Source organism: Carcharodon carcharias, chromosome 10, assembly GCF_017639515.1.
Source record: "Carcharodon carcharias isolate sCarCar2 chromosome 10, sCarCar2.pri, whole genome shotgun sequence".
Lineage (NCBI taxonomy): Eukaryota > Metazoa > Chordata > Chondrichthyes > Lamniformes > Lamnidae > Carcharodon > Carcharodon carcharias.
This window is the reverse complement of record NC_054476.1, coordinates 66,043,594-66,070,851: the sequence shown is the minus strand read 5'-3', so window position 1 is coordinate 66,070,851 and position 27,258 is coordinate 66,043,594. Positions and strand designations below refer to the sequence as shown.

General features: G+C 41.8%; 1 protein-coding gene across 3 annotated transcripts in view; it reads left to right on the top strand.

Annotated features, from left to right (window-relative positions):
- ptprja (protein tyrosine phosphatase receptor type Ja) overlaps positions 1-27,258 on the top strand; it is a 168,029-nt gene that overhangs the window by 98,148 nt on the left and 42,623 nt on the right. For all 3 annotated transcript variants that reach the window (XR_005944303.1, XM_041198437.1, XM_041198436.1), the window contains 5 exons: positions 1,875-2,147; positions 6,469-6,729; positions 11,581-11,862; positions 15,997-16,143; positions 24,274-24,475. Coding sequence is in view for 2 of the 3 variants with exons in the window: in XM_041198437.1 (XP_041054371.1) it covers positions 1,875-2,147; positions 6,469-6,729; positions 11,581-11,862; positions 15,997-16,143; positions 24,274-24,475 (1,165 nt within the window). In the remaining variant the exon portion in view is untranslated. The remainder of the gene's footprint in view (positions 1-1,874; positions 2,148-6,468; positions 6,730-11,580; positions 11,863-15,996; positions 16,144-24,273; positions 24,476-27,258) is intronic.

Sequence of the window (27,258 nt, the reverse complement as noted above, 5' to 3'; positions counted from 1 at the left end):
AGCCATTCAAAAATCCTTTTGAAAGAAATTGCCCCTCTTACCGTCTCATGAAACTGCCAATAAAACACTCAGTGAGAGCCCATTGAAGAAACCTTCAAAGCACTTCGCAAGTCTTAATCTTGTCCAAATAAACACACAGATATTGAAAACCAATTTAAAAGAAAGAAGAAAGATTAAGTTCTGACAATGTAAAAAAAAACTGTCAATAAAACAAAGCTTTACAACCGTGTAAACAAACTCCTGCCAGGCATTCTTGTAGCTCAGCCAAGCATTCATAATGAGGCCATCTGGTAAGCAAACCAACAGAAGCAGGCTGAACAGATGGACAGACATCTGTTTTGCCACATGGCCTCATTATGAATGCTTAACTAAGTTCCCAGTACAGCTAATGGACTCAGCCTGATAAGCATTTGTTTATACAGTTAGTTAGAAGTGGACTGCTAGCTTTTTTTGATTGACAGCTTTATTACCTTGCAATAATTTGACCTTTCTTTAAAGTTGGTTTGCAATGCCTATTTGTTTATTTGGACAAGATTAAGAACTGTGAAATAGATGAAAGGTTTCTTCACAGTGTGTGTGTATTTGATTGGCAGTTTTATGGGTAAATAATAAGGACATTTTTTTCAAAAGGAAATGTTGAATTTCTGATGGATTTTTGGGGGGGTTTCCAATGCCAGACTAGTATTCCCTTCATAGTTCACAACACCTCTGAGAAGACGTGAACTACATCTCCTGTAAAAGCCAGCCCAACTCCATCAAAGTTGTTAAAAACAAAAAACTGCGGATGCTGGAAATCCAAAACAAAAACAGAATTACCTGGAAAAACTCAGCAGGTCTGGCAGCATCGGCGGAGAAGAAAAGAGTCGACGGTTCAAGTCTTCAGAACACTGTTGAAGGGTCATGAGGACTCGAAACGTCAACTCTTTTCTTCTCCGCCGATGCTGCCAGACCTGCTGAGTTTTTCCAGGTAATTTTGTGTCTATCAAAATTGTGGGAGGTCTGAAATGTCCACTGCTGCAATGACATAGGCAAGGATGTGAGTAAAGTGTGTAGGTTTGCTACATGCACCTACATGCAAAAATTACCAGAGATGGTGATAGGGATGGGAATCAGGCCCCAGCGCCCCCCCAACTCCCGCCGCCACCCCCCCCACCCCAAACCCTGTCACTTTTAAAGCCCTTCATCTCCGTGTTGACACAAATGGAGACATGAAAGTCCTTTTTATGTCCAACAACCTCTGTTTTTATTTTAATATCCCAGTTCTAGTATTCATTTTTGCCATTTTGGGAGGTGTAGAGGGTCAACTATTGTCCTTACACTTCTGAACCTATTGCACAATGATGGAGTGAACATCACCTCTTCTGGCATTAGAAGTCCTTTCTAAAATGAGTTTGACAGATGCAATCCAGTTACTTAGCAATTAGTTAATGTGATGGATCATAGGTAACAGAACTTAGGAATTTGACAGTCAAGATGTCAATTTAAAAATAATGCTTTCAAAACTTTTTACTGGCTCAGGACACATTCCAGCAGAATCCACTCCTAGAGCAGCTTCCTCTGACAGACGAATCCTAGACCACCAAGTTGGTCACTATGATAGGTTTCTATTGTGATTGTTGATGAGTATCTGCAGTGTAAAATGTAGACTTGTATTATTTTTTAAATGCTAAAACAGAAGTTTCTTTGGGGATTATGACCACAGATGTGGCTATGTTTTTGCATCTTGGGACATATGGCAACCAATACCATTTGATAACCATATTTAGGGTGCTGTAAAACCAAGACTGAGTCATTGCAGTTTCTAAAATGTGTGAATTCTATGTTTTTGTCATGCAAAAATGTTCCAGGATAAAAAAAAAATATTTCTTCCACAGTTCCCTCACCACCTGGAACCATAGTGGTGACTAGCTTCACTAATTCCACCATTGAGTTTGGCTGGCCAAGGCCTGAAAATATGGATATTGGAACATACAACTTTACTGTTGCCTACAAGGTGGCACAAAAAGCAAATGAAATAGTTCATTCTGTAAAAGATAACAAATCTATTATATCTGACCTTGACTCTGGAACCGAGTACATCATAACTGTTTTTACCACTATCCGTGAGAATTTGATCAGCAGTGTTGTGACAATATCTCTCTACACACGTAAGTGCCCTGTGCTGTTTTTCCTTCATAGAAGACTGGAATTTATGTTTGGCTATTTATCTAAATGAAAAATGTTCTCTTATGTTTGCCGTCCAACCTTCTGTAGAGTTCATCAGCTGAATTTAGTAGATCATTGAAATAGTGTGGCCTAACTGGGTGGAGGTAGATGAAAAAATTAATTCCATCTACAATTACATCAATGTCAATTTCTTGTAATGAGCATAAACAGGTTCAATTCATGTTCCATAGTCCTTGTCTCTGGATCAGTGGAGCTTTCCATAATTACTAACTGGTAGTTCAAGACTTGAATCTCCAATTATTGATGTTATTTCCTTCCAGAATTTCTCCCTAAGGAAGGAATGCAGTTGGGACCTTTTTTGATATCTGCCATGAATAATTGAGTTGAGTTGTGCCATGAATCTTCTTGACACTCTGAACATTAAATAATACATTGCACATTGATGCTCCAGCAGACAGTGCCAGGTTGTCGCTTCATACCCAAAATGCCCCAGCATAAGGTGTTTCTGACTCTTCTGATGAAGAGTTACTCATTTTGGGAATGCTGTCATGGAAGAAACTAGCAAGCAAGACATCAAAGATAGCAATCTTCACTTCAGTTTTGTCGCATGCGCTCTGAATATAGAAATAGGAGGATGGAGAAGTTGAATGCATGACTAGAGAGATGGTGCAGGAGTGAGGGCTGTTAGATTCCTGACATGTTGGAACCGTCCAAGAGGAGATGGAACCTGTATGGCCAGACAAGCTGTGGCTAATCAGCTGGGAGCAATAACCAGTGCTATTGGGGAAGGTTCAATTTGGCAGGAGAAACCAGGATGTAACATTAGAGAGGAAAAACAAGCTGCATAAGGAATTGGGAGAGACAGATAGCAGTAGTGTAAAAAAAATAGTAAGGTCACTTCATAGCACAGAAAACCGCTGAAAGAAGAGAGCTGTTGCTGAAGCTTTTGTCTTGCACTCATCAGGACAAACACAAGAAAGCCTAATTTCAAAGGATCGCAACAATTTATACTTTAGGAGAAAAGCATGTTGATTGGTTGGCAAGTCAACTCTGGATGAGACATTATTTTGGAAAAATCAATGGGAAACTATCAGCTCCCCAAGCTCCTGAGTAATTCAAAACATGTGCAAAGCTTGAACATATTCCTTTTGTTTGCAGAGAACAGGTCCCTATGTAACTCTTTCGAGTACAAACCCATTTCCACCTGTTTCAGATGAAGTTACATTGTTTCATAGTTTGCCATTGTGAGATTTGAACTCTTGATCTTGGGGTTACAAACCCAGTACCATAACCACTTGGCTATTCAGGCCAAGCCAGGTCCCTATGTATGAGTGCATGTCACTTCTAGCAAGGTAAATGAGCCATGTTACGAGCTCAACTGATTATCTTAAATTGATGGTTAGTGTAGCTGTTAGTGTACTCAGGTTTGTTCAGTCACAGAATCACACCCAACAATAGATGTTTTCTTTAGGGTTTTGCAAGCTCAGGCTGGTTGAGTACGCTCTGTACTCTGCCTATTATGAACAACCAAAGGAACATATGAGATAAAAGCAAAAAACTGCGGATGCTGGAAATCCAAAACAAAAGTAAAAATACCTGGAAAAACTCAGCAGGCCTGGCAGCATCTGTGGAGAGGAACACACATGATGCCACCACCAAATACATCTTCCCTTCACCACCACCACCCACCGCCCCCCCCGCCCCCGGCGGCATTCCGCAGGGATCGTTCCCTCCGGGACACCCTGGTCCACTCCTCCATCGCCCCCTACACCTCAACCCCCTCCCATGGCACCTTCCCATGCAACCACAGAAGGTGCAACACCTGCCCCATTTACTTCCCCTCTCCTCACCATCCAAGGGCCCAAACACTCCTTTCAAGTGAGGCAGCATTTCACTTGCACTTACCTCAATTTAGTCTACTGCATTCGTTGCTCTCAATGCAGTTTCCTCTACATTGGAGACCAATCGCAGACTGGGTGAGCGCTTTGCAGAACACCTTCGGTCTGTCCACCAACATGACCCAGACCTCCCTGTCACTTGCCATTTCAACACTCCATCCTGCTCTCATGCCCACATGTCTGTCCTTAGCCTGCTGCATTGCTCCAATGAAGCTCAACACAAACTGGAGGAACAGCACCTCATCTTCCGACTAGGCACTTTACAGCCTTCCGGACTGAATATTGAGTTCAACAATTTTAGTTCATGAACTCTCCCCTCCATCCCCACCCCCTTTCCGATCCCCACCCCTTTTCCATTAATTTATATAGATTTTTCTTTTCCCACCTATTTCCATTATTTTTAAATGTATTTCCATCCATTGTTTTATCTCTACCTTTTAGCCTATTTCGATTCCTTCACCCCACCCCCACTAGGGCTATCTGTATCTTGCTCGTCCTGCTTTCTACCCTTAATTAGCACATTCCTTAGATAATATCACCACCTTCAACACCTCTTTGTTCTTTTGTCTATGACATCTTTTGGCTATCTTCACCTATCACTGGCCCTCTATCCAGCTCTACTTGTCCTACCCCCACCCCCCCCCCTCCGAAACCAGCTTATATTTCATCTCTCTTCTATTTTTACTTAGTTCTGTTGAAGAGTCATACGGACTCGAAACGTTAACTGTGTTCCTCTCCATAGATGCTGCCTGGCCTGCTGAGTTTTTCCAGGTATTTTTATTTTTATTTTTGCAAAGGAACATGTGCTTTGATTCATTCAGCCAATTGCTGGGATGTACTGCCTTCGTAATTGGCATCACACTGCTACTGAAAGGCTTCAGCAACATGTCTCTCTTTTCAGCAATATTCAAATGTAAGGTATTAGGTTGGGTCAGAGGAAGAGGAAATGCAATAAGGTCTAAATTGGGTTTATTGTGCATGTTTGTGAACACAGAGTGTGATAAATATGGGATGGGAACTGTAGGCGCAGATAGCCACATTGAGGATATGATGTCATGTTGACGATGGAGACCTGGCTCAAAAAGGAGCAGGACTGAGTACTAAATATTGCTGGAAATAAGGTGTCCTGGAAAGATAGATAAAGGAAGAGGCTGACAGTATTAATTTAGAAGAATTATAAAGTGCAACAGAGAGAGAATGTCCTAGAAGATCAAGGACAGGATCTATTTGGGTAGCGCTAAGAAACAATAGAGGTACCATTACACGACTGGATGTATTTTATAGGCCACCAACTGGCAGGAAAGAATTAGAGGAACAAATTTACAAGGAAATTACAGAGAGGTATAAAAACTATAAAGTAGTTATAATAGCAGACCTTAATTATTCTGACATAGACTGGAATAATATTACCGTAAAGGGCAGAGAGGGGGAGGAGTTTCTAGAGCGTGTTCAGGAGAATTTTCTACAGCAGTATGTTTCCAGTCCAATGAGAAAGGAGGCTTTGCATCTGGTTCTGGTGGTGAGACAAGCAGAGAGGTGTCAGTAGGGGAAAATTTAGCGGACGTTGATCACTGCAACATAAGGTTTAGGTCAGCTATGGAAAAGAATAAAAAGCAATCCATGGTAAAAATTAATTAGGAGAGGACCCATAACAATGAACTGATTTGGACCAGACAAATAAGAATCAAAGATTGGCAGGCAAACTGTAATTGAGCACTTTGGAGATAATTTGGGTGCAGTCGAGGTGCATTCCCACAAGGAGGAAAGATAAAGCAATTAATGTCAGCTCCCTGGATGACAAAACAGAGGATAAAATAAGCAGAAAAGGATACATATAACAGATGTCATTTTGATAATACATTGCAAAAACCAGGCTGGATACAGAAAATTCAAAGGGGAAACAATAAAGTAAATAGGAGCAACAGAGAGAGAATGAGAAGAGACTGGCAGCCAACATAAAAGGGAATCCAAAAATCTTCCACAGACATATAAATATTAAGAGTGGGAAAAGGAGGAGTAGGGCTGATAAGGGTCCAAAAAGGGATCCATGCATGGGCAGAGGGCAGGCCTGAGGTACTAAATGAGTACTTTGCATCTGTCTTTACCGAGATGAAGATGCTGCCAAGGTCATAGTGAAAGAAGAGGTAGTTGAGATACTGGGTACTTAAAAATTGATGAAGAGGTGGTATTAGAAAGGCTGGCAGTACTTACAGTTGATAAGTCACCAGGATTGGATCAGATACATCCGAGGACACTGAAGGAAGTAAGCCTAATCAATAGTAGCATTGGCAGTGTCTAATAACAGTAGATTTCTTTCCATCAAGGAGTTGGTATTAAGTGGGGGAGGAAAATTAAGAAAGGGAGCAAATAAAACAGAATCTCTAACTTGCATTTTTGCCCCCAGGACCAAACCCCATCAGAAATCCCATTGTTGTAAGTAGCAACACGACCTCTATAAATCTGGCATGGGACAAGCCGCTTGGGCACAAGGATGAGTACAAATACAGAGTGCAAACAGATGAGAATCCACCTTCCAATAACACAGTCAACATCAATTCTATTACTGTCAGTGGCTTGACGTCAGGAGATAATTTCATATTCACTGTCATCACACTGGCAGCAAATGATGCTGAAGGAAGCCCTGTCAGCTTGAAACATTGCACTGGTAAGTGCTGAAGCTCCCAGTTACTTGTCAATATGTCTGTCCTAATCTTTGTATCATCAGCTGTCAAAGACAAGTAATTCTTCCAATTCTGCATAACTACTTACACATGTAACCAAATGCACGCATTCACCCAAAAAATGTTCATTTATAGGGACATGAAACATGTAAGCAGATGGTAGCTCCATTGCATGAAAACAAGAGCAGGGAGGATCCAAGTTCATATCAATCACATGACTCATGTGAATTAAAATCACGTTGGAGCGCTGAAAGGAGAGTGACAGCAACACCCGTTTTAAAAGGAGGAAGTGGCTTCGATTCTTTTCTGTTTGTCAGCTGTTAGACCACCTTTGCACTAGACCCAAGAGACTGCCCCAGGTGCACTAATACTGGTTCAAGCACCTGAATACGGTATATTAATTAGAATCATAAAATGGTTACAGCACAGAAGGAGGCCATTCAGTCCATCATGTCTATGCCCTGTAGGAGCAATTCACAAGTGCCACTGCCTCCCAATTGTTCACTGTTGCCCTGCACATTTTTCTTTTTCAGATAATAATCCAATTCCTCTTTGAATGCTATGATTGAACCTGCCTCCATCACAGTCTCAGGCAGGACATTCCAGATCCTAACCACTCACTGCATAAAAAAGTCTTTCCTCATGTTGCAATTGCTTCTTTTGCCAATAAGCTGTGTTCCCTAGTTCTCAAGCCTTCCACCAATGGGAACAGTCTCTTCCTCTCACTCTTTGTGCTAGCTGAGATCCAAACTGGAGCCCCAGTTCAAGAGGATAAGCAATATTCATTTTAGCGTCAATGAGATTTAAAAATAATTTTCTTTTGTAACATATATTTGAAGTTTATTGGAGGCACTTCTAATGTTATTACTTTACTTTCTAGCATGCAGCCTTCCATTAAATTAGGACCCTTTGCTCATAGAGCAATAGAAGTTGACCAGAGGCCATTCAGCCCAGCATTGTGGGTCACTCCTTCCCTAAAGAAATCAAAAATTAATCTCACTGTTGTTTTTCTTCTCATGATCTTTCTCCTTACAAACTCACCTTGCCATTTTCTCTGCCCTCACTTCATATCACCTGTGCTCTTTTGACCCACATCAATATAGAGTGACCTATCTCAGCCATTTCAAAGTCATAAGATTGCGATGTTTGTGTTAGAAATGTTGCAGCAGCACCTACTTCCTGTCAATTCCTCCGATTATAAGTTACTATATTCACATGTGGAAATTGGCACACTGAACTTTCATCCTCCCCAGTGGATATGTTGACATGCAATAAGTTTATATAGGCAGTGTCCATTATAAATGTGGATCTAGGAATTTATAATGGAAGATATAGAAATAAGGATGGAATGTAGGACTTTAAAATAGAGGTTCCATTACTTTATTCTCTCTCTTTGTTTTTCTCTAAATTGTTATAACCAATAGTACTTTGCCTGACTTCTCCAAAGTGAAGCTGTTATGTGCATTCCATTGTTATTAATGCTTCTGATACTTCATAATTTTGTTACAAAGCTTTCTGCATTCAAATTTCTGTGACTTAACCATCTTACTTTTTCTCTACTCTGTGCCATATCAGTTTAAGCCCACCTAAGCACTGAAGACATTTCCTGTAGTCCTTTTCAGATGAAATCCTTCACCCATGTCATTGGTTTAATCCCTATGTCTTAAATATCTCAACCTTGCTGCACTATTTCTCCATCAGTGTATTTCCCACCCTCACCTTTCTGTTCCTATACTGAATGAGGACCTTCTCTTTAATTTATATTCCAATTTCTGATCGTTCCTCTTAAGCACCTCAGTTTTTCTTCCTGTTATTGATTCCAATACAAACCATGACTTGTGTCTGTTCCTCTCAAAAGTATTTTGTACCTTCTCCCTGATACCCCCAGACCTGATCCTTGTAGAGCAACAAGCCTTTTGGGACTCTTGATTGCAGCTACAGAACAAATGTCTATTCCCCTTACCACGAAATCCCTGTAGTGTGTGTTTCTATATTTAACTTTTCCTTTTTGGTAATCACTGGATCCTCAGTGCTGTGGCTTTGCTTGTCATTAGTCACCCGCAAATTGCTGTATTCAGCACTGAATGTCTGTTTGTAAATTCAACACATCTGGAAGATCCTTGCACTATCTCTTCTTCCTACCTCCGTGGATGGTCTCACATTTCTCTTCTTCATTTCCTCATTCTGCCTGTGGTCTGACCGCCTCTTATAATATGCATTCCAAGAACACTTCAGCCTCTCATACTGGTTTAGTAAGCTGAGCTGCTCCCCAGGCTTAGAAACTGGCAGTCAGAGACTCTTCCCACAATGTGCGTGCACAAAACATGTATTGCATATTTTCAATTTCTTCTTTCCTCCCTCCCTTCCCAATCCATATTAAACTAGATCTGTTTTGTAAATGAAATGGAATGTAAGTGGAATGAAATCAAATGTAACCCCTCCATGTATAATTTTACACTGTGTATGTCAAAACTGAGCTAATTTGCACCCTACTGGTGCCTCATTGCTCAAGACTAATAACATATTAAATTTCTGCTGTCTTATTGCATAGCTCAACTGCCAATGAAAAAACAAATCAGGGAACAGATTATTTTGTTATTTATGTAACAGGAACATAGGAATTTCTATATGAAAAAAGAGCTGGCTGGTTCAAGTTCACCTGCAACCATTCTGGCAGTCACCTGATGTAAAGGAGTTGTTAACTACTCGCACAATCAATCTCTATCAGTTAGTCTACAACGGACATAGACATGAGGCAAGAAAAATCTCTGTCATGGAAAGCTTTTTGAACCATAGGTCCAAAGTCACCAGTTCGCCCTAAGCGTTGCTACTATTACCATATGTCATGACTCAAATTGCTCGCACACCGTATCTCAAAATATTCTCTGACAGAAACCTATCTAATTTGTATTTGAATTAATCAATACTATCTGCTGAAAGTGGTCTATTCTATAGTAGCAGCGTGAATCCAAGAGCTTCACCTGCATTCAAATTTTTGAGATTTTGCCCTTCCAGGGTATCTCAAAAAAAGGTATCTCAAAAATGTGAGCAACATGTGAAGCTAGCTGTTTCACGCTGCTACTATGCAATAGCAGCACGAGTGGTATTTGCCAGTAGCAGGATGCTGCTGTCAAGCCAAAAAGACGTTCTGCCTATCGCACAAATGAGTAATGTGCTGTATGAATTTCTGTCCCAGTGTGATGCTAGGTATGTAGGCCGTATGTCCCAAAGACTGGGGGATCCTATTAAACAGCAGGTCCCAGCCACTGTTCGCAGCGGGCAGGGTACAGACCATACCCAAATAGCCCGTGCTTGCAAAACTCAAAACACAGTGTCGAACACCAGATGTGATTCTGTGATTGGACAAAATTTACTAAATACTCCTCAATGTGCTAAGAATTATGCTGAAAACCAATTTAAGATCGTCAGTCAGGTTCACAATGTGGCACACTTGCTGTACTGGAAGCTGCATATATTAATACACAGGGCACTGTTCTTTGCAGACAACGCCTATTTCAGCTAAACAAAATGAGTGACAGCCATTCACTGTCTTATTCCTCAGGGCAATGCTTTGACCAATAGGGTCAAGCTGCCTGGTTTAAATTTCAAACAATGCTTAGCAATTAACTGTCACTCACCATCAGTGGTGCGTTCTCCATGGCAACGCCACTTGCCAACCAATCAGCACTCTCTTCATATGCATATAACTTGTTGTTTTTCCCCTTTATATTGGTATTCTTGCAAGTGTCCTGATGAGCGCAAGACAAAAAGCTTAGACATGCCTCTTTCTTTCACCAATACTCAAGCTCTATACTACCAAACAACTCTTCATGAGTTTTGTGTTTTCTGCCAATTTTGTCATTTTACTTAAGTCTGAGGCATAGATGATGTGTAAAGGTGTCACAAAACAGACACTGATAACATGCTGCCAGGCTGAGAATAATCCTTGTACTGCGATCACACCCAATTGCACACCCATTGATAAATATTTTCACTGATTTCCACTTCCTTTATTTTCAGCAATCAATTAATTAACCTAATTCCATGCTAAACCAGTTCAAAGGAAGACACAAAATAAATAGAAATAAATAAAGTTAAAATACAAATATGTAAAAGTCTATTTTTTCCATATTTACTCACTCCATTGAATCTAAGCTCCATGCTCAACTAGACTTTTACATTACATCACTGCCCAGTGCTGATCATTGATTAGCAGCACAGATGTGCCTTTCCTAATGGTTTAATGGGTATATGCACTATGAATTATGATGCTTAACTTCCCAGATAGGAAGCATCCAGGTTTGAATCATGGCCATGAATGACTGAGTAAAATAATCTCAGGTAAGCCAAAAGATGCTGAAGTTAATCTTGGAGCACCTGGGCTAGAGAATAGAAAAATCAGTCAAACTCCCTAGTCCTGATTATCCAGTGAAAATCAGATTAGGGTGGTACCCTGTGGTCAAACATTTTATAGTGACACATTGATCAAGCTCACACAAGATGAGCTACTTGGGCAAGGGACTAGAGAGAGAATTATCTTGCGATAATACCGAAGCAAGTCACTGGGCAGAATTTTACAGCCCCCCCCACCAGCAGGATTTTCCAATCCCGCTAAAGTCGATGGACTTTTGAAAGTCGCATTTTCCAGCCCTACCCTCAGCACTTCGGGACCATAAAATTCCTCCCACTTCAGGAGAGAGGGTGAGCAAAAGCTGGTGAGGGGAAAGTCATAACACAAGTAAGGGAAAGAATTGGAACGATATTTTAGAACAGAATTTTATTTCCCTAAGTGTTGACTTGAATTGTTACATAATATGAGTTTTGGTTCCCTGCAGATGCAGCCGCAGTTTCTTCCCTGACGTGTGACGGAGTGGAACTCCACCCTATCCTTCAGTTGGCGTGGACATGTGCGAGCGGAACGCACAGAGGCTTTCATATTAGTGCAGCAGATTCCACCACTGTCATAACTAACAACATTTCGTCATGTCCCTCAAAAGAGAAACCATTCGATCTGAAAATTGTTGCATTCTTCACAAATTATTCTGTGAACGTCACCACCTTGTCGTGTGGTCGGCCAAGTACACCGACCAGTGTAGACTGTCGTTCTGGCATTGCTCGTAAGTACAAACTCGGCCCGCTGTCTTCACAGTGAACAAATAGATGTGACACTGGAGAGCTGGCATCAAAAGAGACTTCTCAGACACACCTTTCTGCTAAAGAAATATTTTTTTACTACCAACTTTACTTTTATCCTAGGGGTTCTGATCAGGAGTCCTCAGATACTGAAGCAGTCCTTGTTCAAATACAGCAAGACCTGGACAACGTCCAGGCTTGGGCTGACAAGTAACATTCACACCAGGCAATAACCATCTCCGACAAGAGAGAATCTGACCATCACCCCTTGACATTCAGTGGTACTACCACCGCTGAATGGCCTACTATCAACAACCTGAGGGTTACCATTGATCAAAAACTGAGCTGGACTAGCCATATAAATACTGTGGCTACAAGGCCATGTCAGAGGTTAGGAATCCTGCAATGAGTAATCCACCACCTGACTCCCCAAAGCCTGCCCACCATCTACAAGGTACAAGTCAGGAGTGTGATTGAATGCTCTCCATTTGCCTAGATGAGTGTAGCTTCAACAACACTCAAGAGGCTTGACACCATCTAGGACAAAGCAGCCGCTTGATTGGCACCACATCCACAAACAATCACTCCCTCCACCACTGACAAACAGTGGCAGCAGTGTTCTACAAGATGCACTGCAGAAATCCATCAAGGCTGCTTAGGCAGCACCTTCCAAACCCACGACCACTACCAACTAGAAGGACAAAGACAGCAGATAATGGGAACACCATCACCTGGATGTTCTCCTCCAAGCCACTAACCATCCTGACTTGGAAATATATCACCGTTCCTTCCACTGTCACTGGGTCAAAATCCTGGAACTCCCTCTCTAACAGCACTGTGGGTGTAACTACACCACATGGACTGCAACAGTTCAAGGAGGCAGCTCACCACCATCTTCTCAAGGACAATTAGGGAGGAGCAATAAATGCTGGCCCAGCCAGCGACGCCTACATCCCCTAAATGAATTTAAAAAACAAAGCAAAGTTATGATACTAAGTAGAATCATAAAATCTTACTGTAGAAAAAGAGGGCCTTCAGCCTATTGTGCCTGTGCCAACTGTGGATGAGTTAACCAATTAGTCACTCTTTCTCCATCGCAATTTTTTCTTTTCAAGTATACATTCAATTTTTTTTTGAAAGATGCTATTAAATGCGGTTCCACCACACTTTGAGGCAGTGCTTTCCAAATTATCATAACTTGCTGTGTAAAAACAGAAATCTCTTATGAGACTTTTGCCAATTATTTTGCATCCTCTGGATACCAACCCACACGCCAGAGAAAGCAGTTTCTCCTTAATTACTTTAATAAAACCCTTCATAATTTTGAACATCCCACCCACCAGCCCCCACCCCCTGCATCCAGCAGCTAAAAAGTCAGTAGGGAGTCCACCCAAAACCCCAACAGCTGCCCAGCAACAATTTAACACTGGGATCAGTGTTTAATTGCTTTAAGGTGAGATTTACGCCCCTTCCTCGGAACGCCGGCATCTCTGTGATTCCCAGCAGTGCCATTCAGGAGCAATGGCCACTGCTGACACTACAGGCAGTGTCACCACACTGAGGAGCCCAGGTAAGCCCGGATTTATTGCTGTGATTGTTGCAAAAGAGCAACGCAGTAAGTATTTCCTTTTTTTAATTGAATTACAATCATCCTTCCCCTATGAGGAATTGGACTCATCTAATGATCCTGACCCTGGCTGATTTGCATCTCATATTATACCAGAGGTGCAAATATCCTTGCCCTGAACTTTTTTAAAGCTTTGTTTGTTGTGGAAGTGCAATAGATTAGGATTTCTGGCCAACAATCCTTAACTGCTCGGAATGAGTTCTTCTATAGAGTATCATTTACAGATTTATCTGGATGCTTGAAGCATGCAGGAATCAGGAAAATTGGAGAAATATCGGCAAACATTTGGCAGGTAATGGTGGTCGTTCTAGTTGAAGGTAGATTTTTTTTTAGTGGCAACAGTTTCTCTGTTCTTGATCAGTGATCTGAAGAAAGGCATTGAGGAAACTGTCTGCAGGTTTATAGTACGCAGATTTTATGTGAACCTAACTAAGTGTGGCTGAAGTCACATTCACTTATGAAAGATAGGTGAAATATTTGGGAATATCTCCCCTGACACAGTGATTGGCTGGAACTTGTTTGACCAACATTTGGGGTTAGAGAAGAATTTCCCAGTGAGGAGATGTAGGGGGCCGAGTTCCAGGCCAGTAGGTAGGCTTGCCTCAAACACGGCCCGGGGGAGGGTTAACCCTCAGGAGTGCAAGGGGGTGAGAAGATCTGGGGGTGGGGGTGCCTCCGATGGACCCAGGAGGCCCACAAAGGAGGATTTTCCCTCCCCCTTTGCTCGATCCTAGTCAGCGTAAACTACTGGGTTTCTCGCATAGCATGGGACTCCCCCGTTGCAGATAAAATTAAAACACCGGTGGTGGCCGTCTCCCCCAGCCCCATAAATTTCCAGACAGGTTGGGACTGGCAAGTAGGCAGAGGGATAGCCACGAGCTGGATTTTACTTACCCCCCACCCCACCTCCTCTGGCCTTTGAAGCTGGCGATGGAACATAAAATCCAGTCTCTTCTGTCTAAATAGCATATGGTGTTTCAAAGCACTTCACATAATGAAGTACAGCAATAATTGTTAAGTACACAAGTGTGACAGCAAGTTTTTACAGAGTTGAGATGATTGACCAATTAATGTGTCTTTGCTGTTAATTAAAGGATAGATGTTGGCCAGAGCACCAGGAGAATTCCCTGTCCCTCTTCAAATGCTGACAAAAAGATTTTTTGCATCTACTTGACCCAGTGCAAACTACAGACGGGACTCCATTTTAGTGTATTTTTCAAAGGCCACGAATGTCCATTGAGGCAACACACACTAGACTTGCAGACCAAGTAGTACTAGCTCATGGTCTGAAAATCTAGAGTGGGGACTGGAACTCTCAACCTTCTCACAATAGGGAGGCAGCTGGAATTGCTTCCACCAGTCAGCCTCCTGGTAGCTTGATTTGTTTTCCCACTTTTACCTCTGATTCCACACTTTCGTATTTTGGTACTCTTGGTGCTTGCTGGGAGTACATATCAGGAAATTTGGCAATCCACCCATTTTCTGACTTACTTTATTCTTAGTTTAATGGTCAGGAAATCATAGACTGGGGGAAGTAGGATAAGATGGATGCAAGTTCCCAATATATGTATCTTGCAAGTGCAAGGACTGTTGAAACAAGTCCTGAGATAAGTCTTGAGATAGTTCACTGCTGCAATTGATAATTGAAGAAAACTAAATGTTGGCATAAAAGCAAAATACTGCAGATGCTGAAAATCTGAAACAAATTTGGAACATTATTGAACGAAATATAAGCCTTTCCATATGTAACCCAGAGACAGTGGAGGAAAGTCTGCCCTGTTTATGAGCTAAAAAAATTCCAAGCGAAATGCCTTTGGCAGTCTTTATCCAGTTCCTAATGACCCTACACACACATACTTCAACTAGATATTGAGGCACTAATGGGTATATTTTCCACTTGCAAGCTCTAGATGCAAGGCAGCATCTGCCAGGATTGCATATTGGGAAATCCCTTGAGTTATGTCCATGAATTATCCAATCAGAATTGTTACTTGTGTAACAATTCCAGTTGTGCTGTTTTAAAGTTCAGGCTGAAGTATTTATTGTGTTGGAGCAGCACGATAGGATTTTATTCCACATCTAACCCTGCTATAGGAAAGGTGAGGATGCCTGAAACAGAATCTAAATGTCTGAAATGCAAAGAATCCCATTCTCCTAATATAGGAGTGAGAAAGGAAGTCCAGCAAAACATTTCCACCCATTCTGTAATAAGCTTTGAAATAAGTCATTCGGTAAATTAATTGAAATGTGAATTAATTCAAGATATTTCCTTGAAAAGGAGTGGAGAAAAAAGAATGATGGCTGTTAGTGAGAAAAGTGCAGGTTGGGTTGGTCAAAGAATAGGGGACAGTTGCGTTGTGTTTTGAATTGCTGAAAGTTCTTGTATTCTAACATCCCTTTCCTTGTTGATCAAAAATGTACATACCCAAGCACACAAGTCATTGAAAAGGTGCATTGTGCTATTTCATACTTTCATCTTGTTTATTTGCAGGACCTCCCCAGCCTTCTGGTAACTTAGAATTACCAGATATTATAATTACCCACAAAACAATGAAGTTCACCATCCAAGAAGGTGCTTTTAATTCCAGCAATGGTCCGCTTGTGGCAATTGCTGTGATTGTTACAAAAGAACAACGCAGTAAGTATTTCCTTTTTTTAATTGAATTACAATCATCCTTCCCCTATGAGGAGTTGGACTCATCTAATGATCCTGACCCTGGCTGATTTGCATCTCAGATTATACCAGAGGTGCAAATATCCTTGCCCTGAACTTTTTAAAGCTTTGTTGTGGAAGTGCAATAGATTAGGATTTCTGGCCAACAATCCTTAACTGCTCGGAATGAGTTCTTCTATAGAGTATCATTTACAGATTTATCTGGATGCTTGAAGCATGCAGGAATCAGGAAAATTGGAGAAATATCTTGGCAAACATTTGGCAGGTAATAGTGGTCGTTCTAGTTGAAGGTAGATTTTTTTTTAGTGGCAACAGTTTCTCTGTTCTTGATCAGTGATCTGAAGAAAGGCATTGAGGAAACTATTTGCAGGTTCATAGTACGCAGATTTTATGTGAACTGAATGTGGCTGAAGTTGCATTCACTAATGAAAAATAGGTGAAATATTTGGGAATATCTTCCCTGACAGTGATTGGCTGGAACTTGTTTGACCAACATTTGGGGTTAGAGAAGAATTTCCCAGAATTTTCTTTCATCCCGCCCCCTCCAAAATTGGCTTTATTTTTTCCTCATAGGGCATTGTGTGGCTGATTGTTGGGAAGATGTGACAGGATGAGGTTTATGAGTGAAGAAATTAAAGCATGAGAGTATTGGACAGGTGTGACAAACCATCTGGTCTTTTTCTGACCACCCTCTTTATATTTTTGCAAACATAACAGCATGGTTGAAAAACAGCTTTTAAAATGATACGTATGCAATAGGAATGGCCTCGGTAATTCCTTGCATTCCAATCAATAATATTCAAGGTCAAGCTAAGAGCTGGAGCTTTCTCAACCTACTGCTGAAATACAGAGATGGCAAGAGTTCTGCACAACCTTCTCATATAACACTTTCACCTTTTACAATTGTGTATTAATGCATAAGATTTGGTATGTTAGTGTTGCTGTGAAAAACCTTCCAATTGGGTATATAAAAGTTGATCTTATGAGATTCCATTGGTGGTGAGGAGCTTTGCTGACCCAGAAAACAAGTCTGGAATCAGGTGCTCAGGCCATCTTCCCTAGCCCACATTTTGAATGTGAAGGAAAAAGCCAGCACTTATTGTCCATTCCTAATTGCACTTGAGAAAATGGTGAGACACCTTCTTGACCTGCTGCCATGTGTGTGGCATAGTTACATCCACAGTGTGGTTACCCTTAAGACTTCATTAAGATACAGATTTGAATAGGACCTTTGGTGAGCGGGATGGAACTTACTTTGGGTGAAGTTGAAGAGAAAAAGCAATTCCTTGAGGATATAAGAAAGAGCAAGGCCCAATATGTTCACTACTTTCCTGTGGAAAACAGGCTTAACTGGGCACAGAACTGCTAAGGTTCATAAGAGAACAGAGCATAATAGAAAATAGAATCATAGAATGGTTACAGCACAGAAGTAGGATATTCAGCCCATCATTTTTGTGCTGGATCCCTAAAGGAGCAATTCACATAGCGCTACTTCGCCACCTTCTCACCATAGCCCTGTATTTTTTTTCTTTTCAGCTAGTGACCCAATTCCCTCTTCAATGTCTCAATTGAACCTGCCTACACAAAACTCTCGGGAAGTGCATTCCAGATCTAACCACTCACTGTGTGAAAAGTTATTCTGCATGTCATCATTGCTTCCTTTGCCAATTACCTTAAATTCCTGGTTCTCGATCCTTCCACCAATGGGAATAGTCTCTCTCTCTTTACCCTGTCCAGACTCCTCATGATTTTGAATGCATCCATCATATCACTTCTTAACCTTCTCTTCTGCAAGGAGAACAGTCCCAACTTCTCCAATGTCAGTATGCAACTGAAGTTCCTCATCCTTAGAACCGTGCTTTTCTACACTCTCTCTAATTCCTTCACACCCTACCCAAAGTCTGGTGCCCAGAACTGGATACAGTACTCCTTTTGCGGCCAAACCAGTGTTTTATACAGGTTTAACATAATTTCCTTGCTTTTATACTCTATACCCCTATTTATAAAGCCCAGGATGATGTGTGCTTTATTAACCATGCCCTCAACCTGTCCTGCCACCTTCAATGGCCTATGCACAAATACACCTAGGTCCCTCTGCTCCTACATTCTCTTTAGAATTGTAATCTTTATTTTATTTTGTCTCTCTGCAATCTGCCTATCAAAGTTAATCGCTTCACACTTCTCTGCACTAAATTTCATATGCCAAATGCCCACCCATTCCACCAACATGTCTATGTCCTTTTGAAGTTCTATATTATCCTCCTCACAGTTCACAATACTTCCAAGCTTCATGTCGTCCAAAAATGTTGAAGTTGTGCCCTGTACTCCATTGTCAATGTCATTCATATAACAAAGACCAGGGGTACTAACACTGGGGAACTCCACTATAAACCTTCCTTCACTCCGAAAAACAACTGTTCAGCATTACTCTTTGTTTCCTATTGCTCAGCCAATTTGCTATCCATGTTGCTATACTTCGACTGTATGCAAACTATCTCTTCTTCAAAAGTATAATTATAGTTACAGTTTTGTTTGCTAATCTTTGTTTCCAATTTATCTGAGCCAGATCCCTTCTTAGCCCGTGGAATTTGGCTTTCCCTCAGCTAATTATTCTTATCCTAGATTGCTCCTTGTCCTTTTCCATAGCCAACCTAAACCTTATAACACAACAATCACTATCCCCTAGATGGTCCCTTAGTGAGACTTGATCCACTTGGCCCACATCATTCCCAAGAACCAGATCCAGAAATGTTTTTTTGTTGGACTAGAAACATAGTGCTATAGAAAATTCTCCTGAACACACTCTAGGAACTCATGCCCTTCTCTGCTTCTTACACTACCACTACTATCAAAGTCTATATTCAGATACTGACCTCATCTCATCTGGAGATCTTCCTTCCACAGCTTCCAACCTCATAGTCTCACAACCTCGGATGGCACGCTTCTATCTCCTACCCAAAATCCACAAACAGGATATCCCGGCAGACTGATCATGTCAGCCTGTTCCTGCCCCACGGAACTCATTTCTTGCTATCTTGACTCCATTCTCTCTCCCCTTGTCCAGTCCCATCCCACCTCCGTCCGTGATTCCTCTGACACCCTACATCTTATGAACAATTTCCAGTGACCTGGTTCCAACCGCCTCCTCTTCACCATGGACGTCCAATCCCTCTACACCTCCATCCCCAGGATGGTCTGAGGGCTCTCCACTTCTTCCTCGATCAGAGACCCGAACAATCCTCATCCACCACTACTCTCCTCCATCTGGCTGAACTTGTTCTCTCAATGAACAATTTCTCCTTAAACTCCTCTCACTTCCTCCAAATAAAAGGTGTGGCTATGGGTACCTGCATGGGCCCAGTTATGCCTGTCTCTTTAAGGGGTATGTGGAACATTTCTTGTTCCAGTCCTACTCGGGCCCCCTCCCACAACTCTTTCTCCGCTACGTCAATGACTGCTTCGGTGCTGTTTCATGCTCTCGTCTGGACCTGGAAAAATTTATTAATTTTGCTTCCAATTTCCACCCCTCCATCATTTTCACATCATCCATCTCTAACACTTCCCTTTCCTTCCTTGACCTCTCTGTCTCAATTTCTGGTGATACACTGTCCACCAATATTCATTACAAGCCTACAGGCTCTCACAGCTACCTTGACTACAGCTCCTCACACCCCGCTTCCTGTAAGGACTCCATCCCATTCTCTCAGTTCCTTCACCTCTGTCGCATCTGTTCTGATGATGCCACTTTCAAAAACAGTTCCTCTGACATGTCTTCCTTCTTCCTTAACCGAGGTTTTCCACCCACGGTGGTTGACAGGGCCCTCAACCATCTCTGGCCCTTCTCCCGTGCATCCGCCCTCTCACCTTCCTCTCCCTCCCAGAACCATGATAGGGTCCCCCTTGTCCTCACTTATCATCCTACCAGCCTCCGCATTCAAAGGATCATCCTCCACTATTTCCGCCAACCCCAGCATGATGCCACCACCAAACACATCTTCCCTTCAGCCCCCCCCGGCGGCAATCCACAGGGATCGTTCCCTCCGAGACACCGTGGTGCATTCCCCCATCACCCCCTACACCTCAACCCCCCTCTCACGGCACCTTCCCATGCAATCACAGAAGGTGCAACACCTGCCCCCTTACTTCCCCTCTCCTCACCGTCCAAGGGCCCAAACACTGCTTTCAAGTGAAGCAGCACTTCACTTGCACTTCCCTCAATTTAGTCTACTGCATTTGTTGCTCCCAATGCAGTTTCCTCTACATTGGAGAGACCAAATGCAGACTGGGTGACGCTTTGCAGAACACCTTTGGTCTGTCCGCAAGCATGACCCAGACCTCCCTGTCACTTGCCATTTCAATACTCCACCCTGCTCTCATGCCCACGTGTCCATCCTTGACCTGCTGCAATGTTCCAGTGAAGCTCAACGCAAACTGGAGGAACAACACCTCATCTTCTGACTAGGCACTTTACAGCCTTCCAGAATATTGAGTTCAACAACTTTAGATCATGAACTCTCTCCTCCATCCCCACCCCCTTTTCGATCCCCCTTTTTTCCAATAATTTATATATATTTTTCTTTTCCCACCTATTTCCATTATTTTTAAATGTATTTCCATCCATTGTTTTATCTCTACCTTTTAGCCTATTTTGATCCCTTCCCCCCACTCCACCCCCACGAGGGCTATCTGTCCCTTGCTCGTCCTGCTTTCTACCCTTAATGTCACCTATTAGCACATTTCTTAGCTAATATCACCACCGTCAACACCTCTTTGTCCTTTTGTCCATGACATCTTTTGGCAATCCCCACCTATCATTGGCCCTCTATCCAGCTTTACCTGCACCCCCCCCCCCCTTAAACCAGCTTATATTTCACCTCTCTTATGTTTTTCCTTAGTTCTGTTGAAGAGTCATACGGACTCGAAACGTTAACTGTGTTCCTCTCCACAGATGCTGTCAGACCTGCTGAGTTTTTCCAGGTTTTTTTTTGGATTTCCAGCATCCGCAGTTTTTTGCTTTTATTCAGATAATTAAAGTCCCCCATTATAACTACTCCATAATACTTGCACTTCACAGTAATTTCCTTGCAAATTTGTTGTTCTATATCTTTCACACTAGCCAAACAGAGTGAGATGTACTCAGGGTTCTCCTGCATTATCTGCCCATTTCTTCTTGATTGCCTTCTATCCTTGCATATTCTTAAACTGCAGGGTGACCATACCTATTAACATGCTATTCACAAAGCTTGCAACCTCGCAGATATACCCCAGTGACATCGGCCACTGCTCAAACTCTGAACCTAGAGTTCGAGTTGCTGCAACTCTTGATATTTCATGCATAAATGATTATCCAGGGCACAAGAAATATTCTAGAGTACCCACATGGAACAGGATGTTCACTTCAGGGGTCTGAACTGCCCTACCATTCTTCTATTTATAAAATAAAACTTACTGCTTAAAAAAGACTCACTTCTCTTCATCCATTGTCACTTAAATGTAGAGGGGTTAATTGAAATGTTTTACTTAACCTTATTATTAAAAGTTGAAATTTTTAATGTCATCATGTACAGGGCATTAAACCTGACCACCATGTCTTGACTGGTATAGTGCATGAACTATCATCTGGGGAAGATGCTCTGTAGTACCAAAGAAGGGTGCCCTCCTTCCACCCATCTTGTTCAGCAACAGATACACTTTGCCAGCTAACAAACAAAGGACAGTTGGGTTCTACATTTCTCCATTTCTTGCCTTCAAACTTTGTTTTCCACCTCCATATTGGTGTTTCCTTTCCTCGTCTCCCTAAGCTTGGTAAAGGTTCTCAAATATTTAGCATTTATTTTTCTGTTTTTTAAATGCTGAAGCAATATTTCCCATATGCAGCCACTTAGCTTTTAGCAAGTACATTGTTTAAGTTTAAGTTTAAGTTGCAGGACAGGTTATGTCTATCCTCCGTTAAGCGGATGACTAAAACCTAGTTGGGAGCTTTGCTAATGAAAATAAGCTTTCCTTGTAAAATTGTGCAATTAGCTCAGTGTGTTGTAAGTTATGGCTTGCAGTTGATTTGTCATTATGACATTGCAGTAGCAAAACTGAGATTGAGTGTTCCAATCCCACCACATTGTGAAATTGAATTCTGCAACAATCTGGTGAATTATGGGCTTGTATTAGAAAAATAATCATGAAAACTGATTGTCATAAAATTGAGACACGATGGTTCTTCCAGGAAGGAAACCTACCACCCGATCTGACCTGGCCAATGTGCATCTCTAATCTCGCACATTAAGTCATGGAATTGTAATGTCCTCAGGACATCTAGACATATGGATTAAATAATATCTCAATGGTGTCACCCCTATTACATCCCAAGAACAGCTTTTGAAAAAAGCTTGATCCTTGTCTCTGTTTTTCCTCGTCTCATAAAATCAGGGCTGTCACACAAGCATTCCTTTGTTACAGATTATTTCCAGTACATTTAGATGCAAAATAAAGCTCCCTCTAATGCAAATTGCAGCTTCTTTCAGCTCCAAGCTCAAAATAGCATTCCCTACTGCATTGGTGTGGCAACATATCCCCTCTGCGAGATTGCCTAATTCATCACCAATTGATGTTATAATCTCAGCTACCTAAAGTAAGTTCACACATGAGGAGATGTTCATCTTGAAATGTATTTTTGCCCAGTTCCAGTTTATGGTCACTGCATCATTCCAGTAGCTCAGCATCTTCACATTTAAAGCGAACAAAAAGAAAATTTGTTTAGAAAACTTGTTAATTTGTGTAGACAGTCACAATGCAATCGATGTAAATAACACTGGACCACATCATGGTGTCATACATGAATGATGTTTTATTATTTAAAAAAAGGACACCTGGCTATTCTGATTCCTTTCCCTCCCAAAACACTTTTAAGTACTATGCCTATTTAAAATGTTTTTGTACATTTTGAAGGTTTTGGGAATTACAAAGTTTATTTTGGGTCCTTGTCCTTTCAGCTATACCCAAATGTTTCTGAGGGGAGAATGTTCTCCCCGTTGGGTGGGCCATCCGGAACAGGCACGGGCAGGCACGGAGCCAATCGGCTTCGCAACGCCATTTTACATGGGCGGGCAAATTAAGGCCCGCCCAGCGTGACGCGCATCTGGAAGCATTCATCCCTACCTGTGCGGGTGTGTGTGGAGGAAGAGTCGGGGCCTTCGCTCTTTAGCACATGCACACAAAAAAGCTCAGAAATCTCCCTAAGGCAGCTCGGTGCCTCAGGAAGATTAAGTTCAGTTCAAAAAATGTTTAAAATCAAAAAATAAAATTATTCAGACATGTCCCCTCATGACACAGTGCCACATGAGCTGGAACATGTTTATGAATTTTAATGAAAAATTTTATTTAATATATAAACCCTTCATGAAACCTCATCCCGCCCATGGATGAGGTTTCATGAGAATTGCAAAGGCCGCCTGGGCTCTTCGCCTGCCCACCAACCTAAAGGTTGGACAGGCAGCCCTGACAATGACTTGACTGAGGCAATTAATGGCCTTAACAGGCCTTTGACAGTTTGGCGGGCGCACAGCCGACTCTGGTGCATGCCCACCGAACAGAAGATTGGAATGACGCGCGAAAACATTGGGACGCACGCCCAACGTGACCGTGCGTCATTTTATGCATTGGCACGCGGGGCCTGCCCCCACACGCTGAGTGGAAGATTCTGGCCCATCAGTTTCCAATTGTACTGAGATACTTTGATGCTTTTGATCACCGATGGTAACTATCCAAAATGGCATGTATCAAATTAGAAGCAGGAATGAAGATTACAAAGGATGATCAAATAGCCTATGCAACATTGTGACTCTTGAGCTGTTGGAACCATAAAATTTTCAAGCGAAGGAACTGGTCAAGCTAACATATGATCTTGTTTTTTTCAGGGATAACATGCGTTTTACCTTTTGATGTGAGCAAATGAAATGAAAAATTTTGAAGCCTTTAGATGATTCAGTGAAATAAAATTTATGATATATGGTCTGTGGAAGGATTGGAATTGATGATTCGAGTAGTCTTGTCTTATTCCACGCTTTCTTCTGTTAAGATTTCTTTTCATTTCTACTACAGATAATATGCCTAATGAGAAAGCCCTTGAAACAGCCTTTAGCGCTGCTACATCTACCTACGTAACTCGCGTCATAGATCTTGAAAGTACAACTCAAAATACCAGAAGACCTGCTCTGGCAGCTCCTATCTCTGTCAACATAGGAGATAATAGTAGAAGTCATGGATATGTCAATCAAGAGTTGACTCCTTTAACCAAATACCGGTAAGTTCTGTGCTTATACATTGTTAATAAATGACTGCAAAGAAACAGTGCCATTGTGATACACCGTATTGTAATTGTGTCTCAGCTTTGAAATATTCTTGCCAAATCACTCCTTTCAGAGAGCATTATTCACCTTTCCACCCATTTAGGAAGGTATGAAATGCAATATCCTTTCCCGCTCAGCACATTGTGCAAACGCAACCAAAAAAAAATAGATGTTAGATTGATAAGGTGACTATCCCATCCCTGAGAAGCACAATTATATGCATGAGAAAAGGAGGAATAATGTCTTGCTGCAGTATGCAACAGGGCTCGGAGACTGACTGATGCCGTTTCTCTGTTGATACGTTGGTATTTAGCTCTGTCTCTTTAATGATCTGCATCAGAGGTGAGCACATAATTCTTAACACAGCTTTTGAAAATTAAATTGTAAAACTGATTGTAATACAGTAATTCCTCACTTAACATTGTAGTTGCATTACTGAAAAGTGCCACTTTAAATGAAACTACCTTAAACAAATCAGATTTTCCCATTAGAACCAATGCAAAAGCTGAAGTTAGGTTCTGTCAGAACCTTTCTCATCAGAAAAAAAACATTGGCCTGGATCTTCCAGTCATCAGCCATTCTGGGCACAACACCACAGCCCTTGAAGTTCTCTGCGACCTGATGATATTGCCCACTTTCAGCTGTATCCAATCCTGGCTGCAGCTGAAATGGGCAAACCCCAGCAAGCGCAGGAGACCCCAAGGAAACAAGACATTTTAATTACGGTAGCTGCTGTATTCAGGTAAGTTTTAAAAGTTCTCAAGTCTTTTCATGAATGAGTGGGATGAGCAGTCGGGTCTGGGAGAGGGGGCTGTCAGGTCGGGGTAGGTGGGTAGTGGGGTTGGGTCAGGGGCGATCACGGGGGAGGTAGCTGGCTGTGGTGCTTGTTGTGATGCAGCAGGTGGTACATGCCAGGCGGACCAAATCCTCAAAGGAAACTTGGCCGTGCTATCACAATGGTTTTGCAATTTGTATTTATTACGAGAAGATTTCTGCACTGAATTCAGAAGTAATGAGTCCACTAACAGCTTCAGAGGTTTAAAAATTTAAATTAAAACATTTATTAACAAAAGAAAAGAATTCAAACACATACATAAGATTACAGTTACTTGATATTATAACAAGTCCCAAAATTCCCAATTAACCTGACTCCCAACTACACACCCCCTTTAAAGCAACAGTCCAAAATAGATTTTAAATTTAAATAATCAATCCAGCAAGCTTACCACAGCACCCACTTGACAGTGGAATTCCAATGGCTTCTACACAACTTTAGTTACTGGAGCTGCACTTCTTCAGAGACTTTTCTCAAGCCTGTTTCACCCGGTATACCTTTCAAGATTTTACACAGCCACCCCCACATAGCCTTCCATCCTTCTTTATATGTGTTTCTCTCCCTTTAATGTGTAAAATCCCATTTTTTTACATGTCTTTGGAAATTTGCTTTGCCCATAATATAAAAATATTTCATGTCAATATGGCTGTTTCCTTTTGGGGAAAATAAACATATTGCTTTGCCTCACTATCTTGTTAGTTGTAAACATTATACCATCCCTTTGAAAGTCAAACAACCCCTTCGCTGATCTAAAAATGCAAATTTCCTTTACACCCCATCTGTGGAACCCTCATCCTAACTGATCAATCTCCATTTGAAAAGTCTGCTTTCCACCTAACTCTTTAGATAATTTCAATCTTCTAGCCTAAGCATCTCTTGTCTAATTAAATCAGTCACACAAACAGAACCATCCACACTCACACCCATAAGCCTACAATAATATTATGGGAAAAATTTCCCCCCTGTCCAGGGCGGGGGGAGCGTGTGTGGGCAGGTGCGCCTCCGATCAGTGCCCCCAATTGCGGGGCGTGCCGCCATTTTACATGGATGGGCCAATTAAGGCCCACCCAGTGTGACGTCCGCCAGGAAGCACTATGCGCTCCCTATGCAGGCCAGGAGGAGTTCCCTCAGCCGGGAGTACACTCTTTCACGAAGCGCACACTGATCTCCCTGAGGCTAAACGCTGCCTCAAGGAGATTGGCTCCAAATTTAAAAATCTTAAAGAAACACTGTCCCATGAGTTGGGACATGTCCATCACTTTTACTGAAACCTTTATTAAATATTTAAAAACCCTCACCAAACCTCATCCCACCCGTGGATGAGGTTTCATGCTTTTTCTTAAGCCCAGGGCTCCCGCCAGCCTTAATTAATAAACCTACCCATCTAACCTTATGTCAACTACTTTTTAAATGGCCTCAATAGGCCATTGATACGTCGGCGGGCGCACAGCTGACTCGGCTCGCTGACCAGAATATCCTCCCCTATGAAAAATATGATAGTTTGGTGATAGCTCACTTCAGTTACACTGGCTAATCATTGAGTTAGGCCAGGTGTTAACCAGGTGAAATATGCAGGTAAGTCCTGCGTATCTTGACCAAGTCTCTGACGCTGGGATCAATGTCAGAGGCATTCATGCAGAATCCAGGATAGCGCAAATGAGCCCATCAGAAGTTTATACCTCCCAGGCCATTACAGCGCACATGCATGTGTCAGAATTTCCACAGGATCCCAATGTGCAGCAGCGACTTAAGTCCAGATTTCACTACCTTGGACATTGGAAGATTTGCGCTAATATAATGTTATATCCTGTAAGGTGAACTACTGTACATTCCTGAATTCCTATATTTGTAAATGAAATAGCTTTTAAAATAAAAAAAAATGTAAAAGAAATATGCTACCTC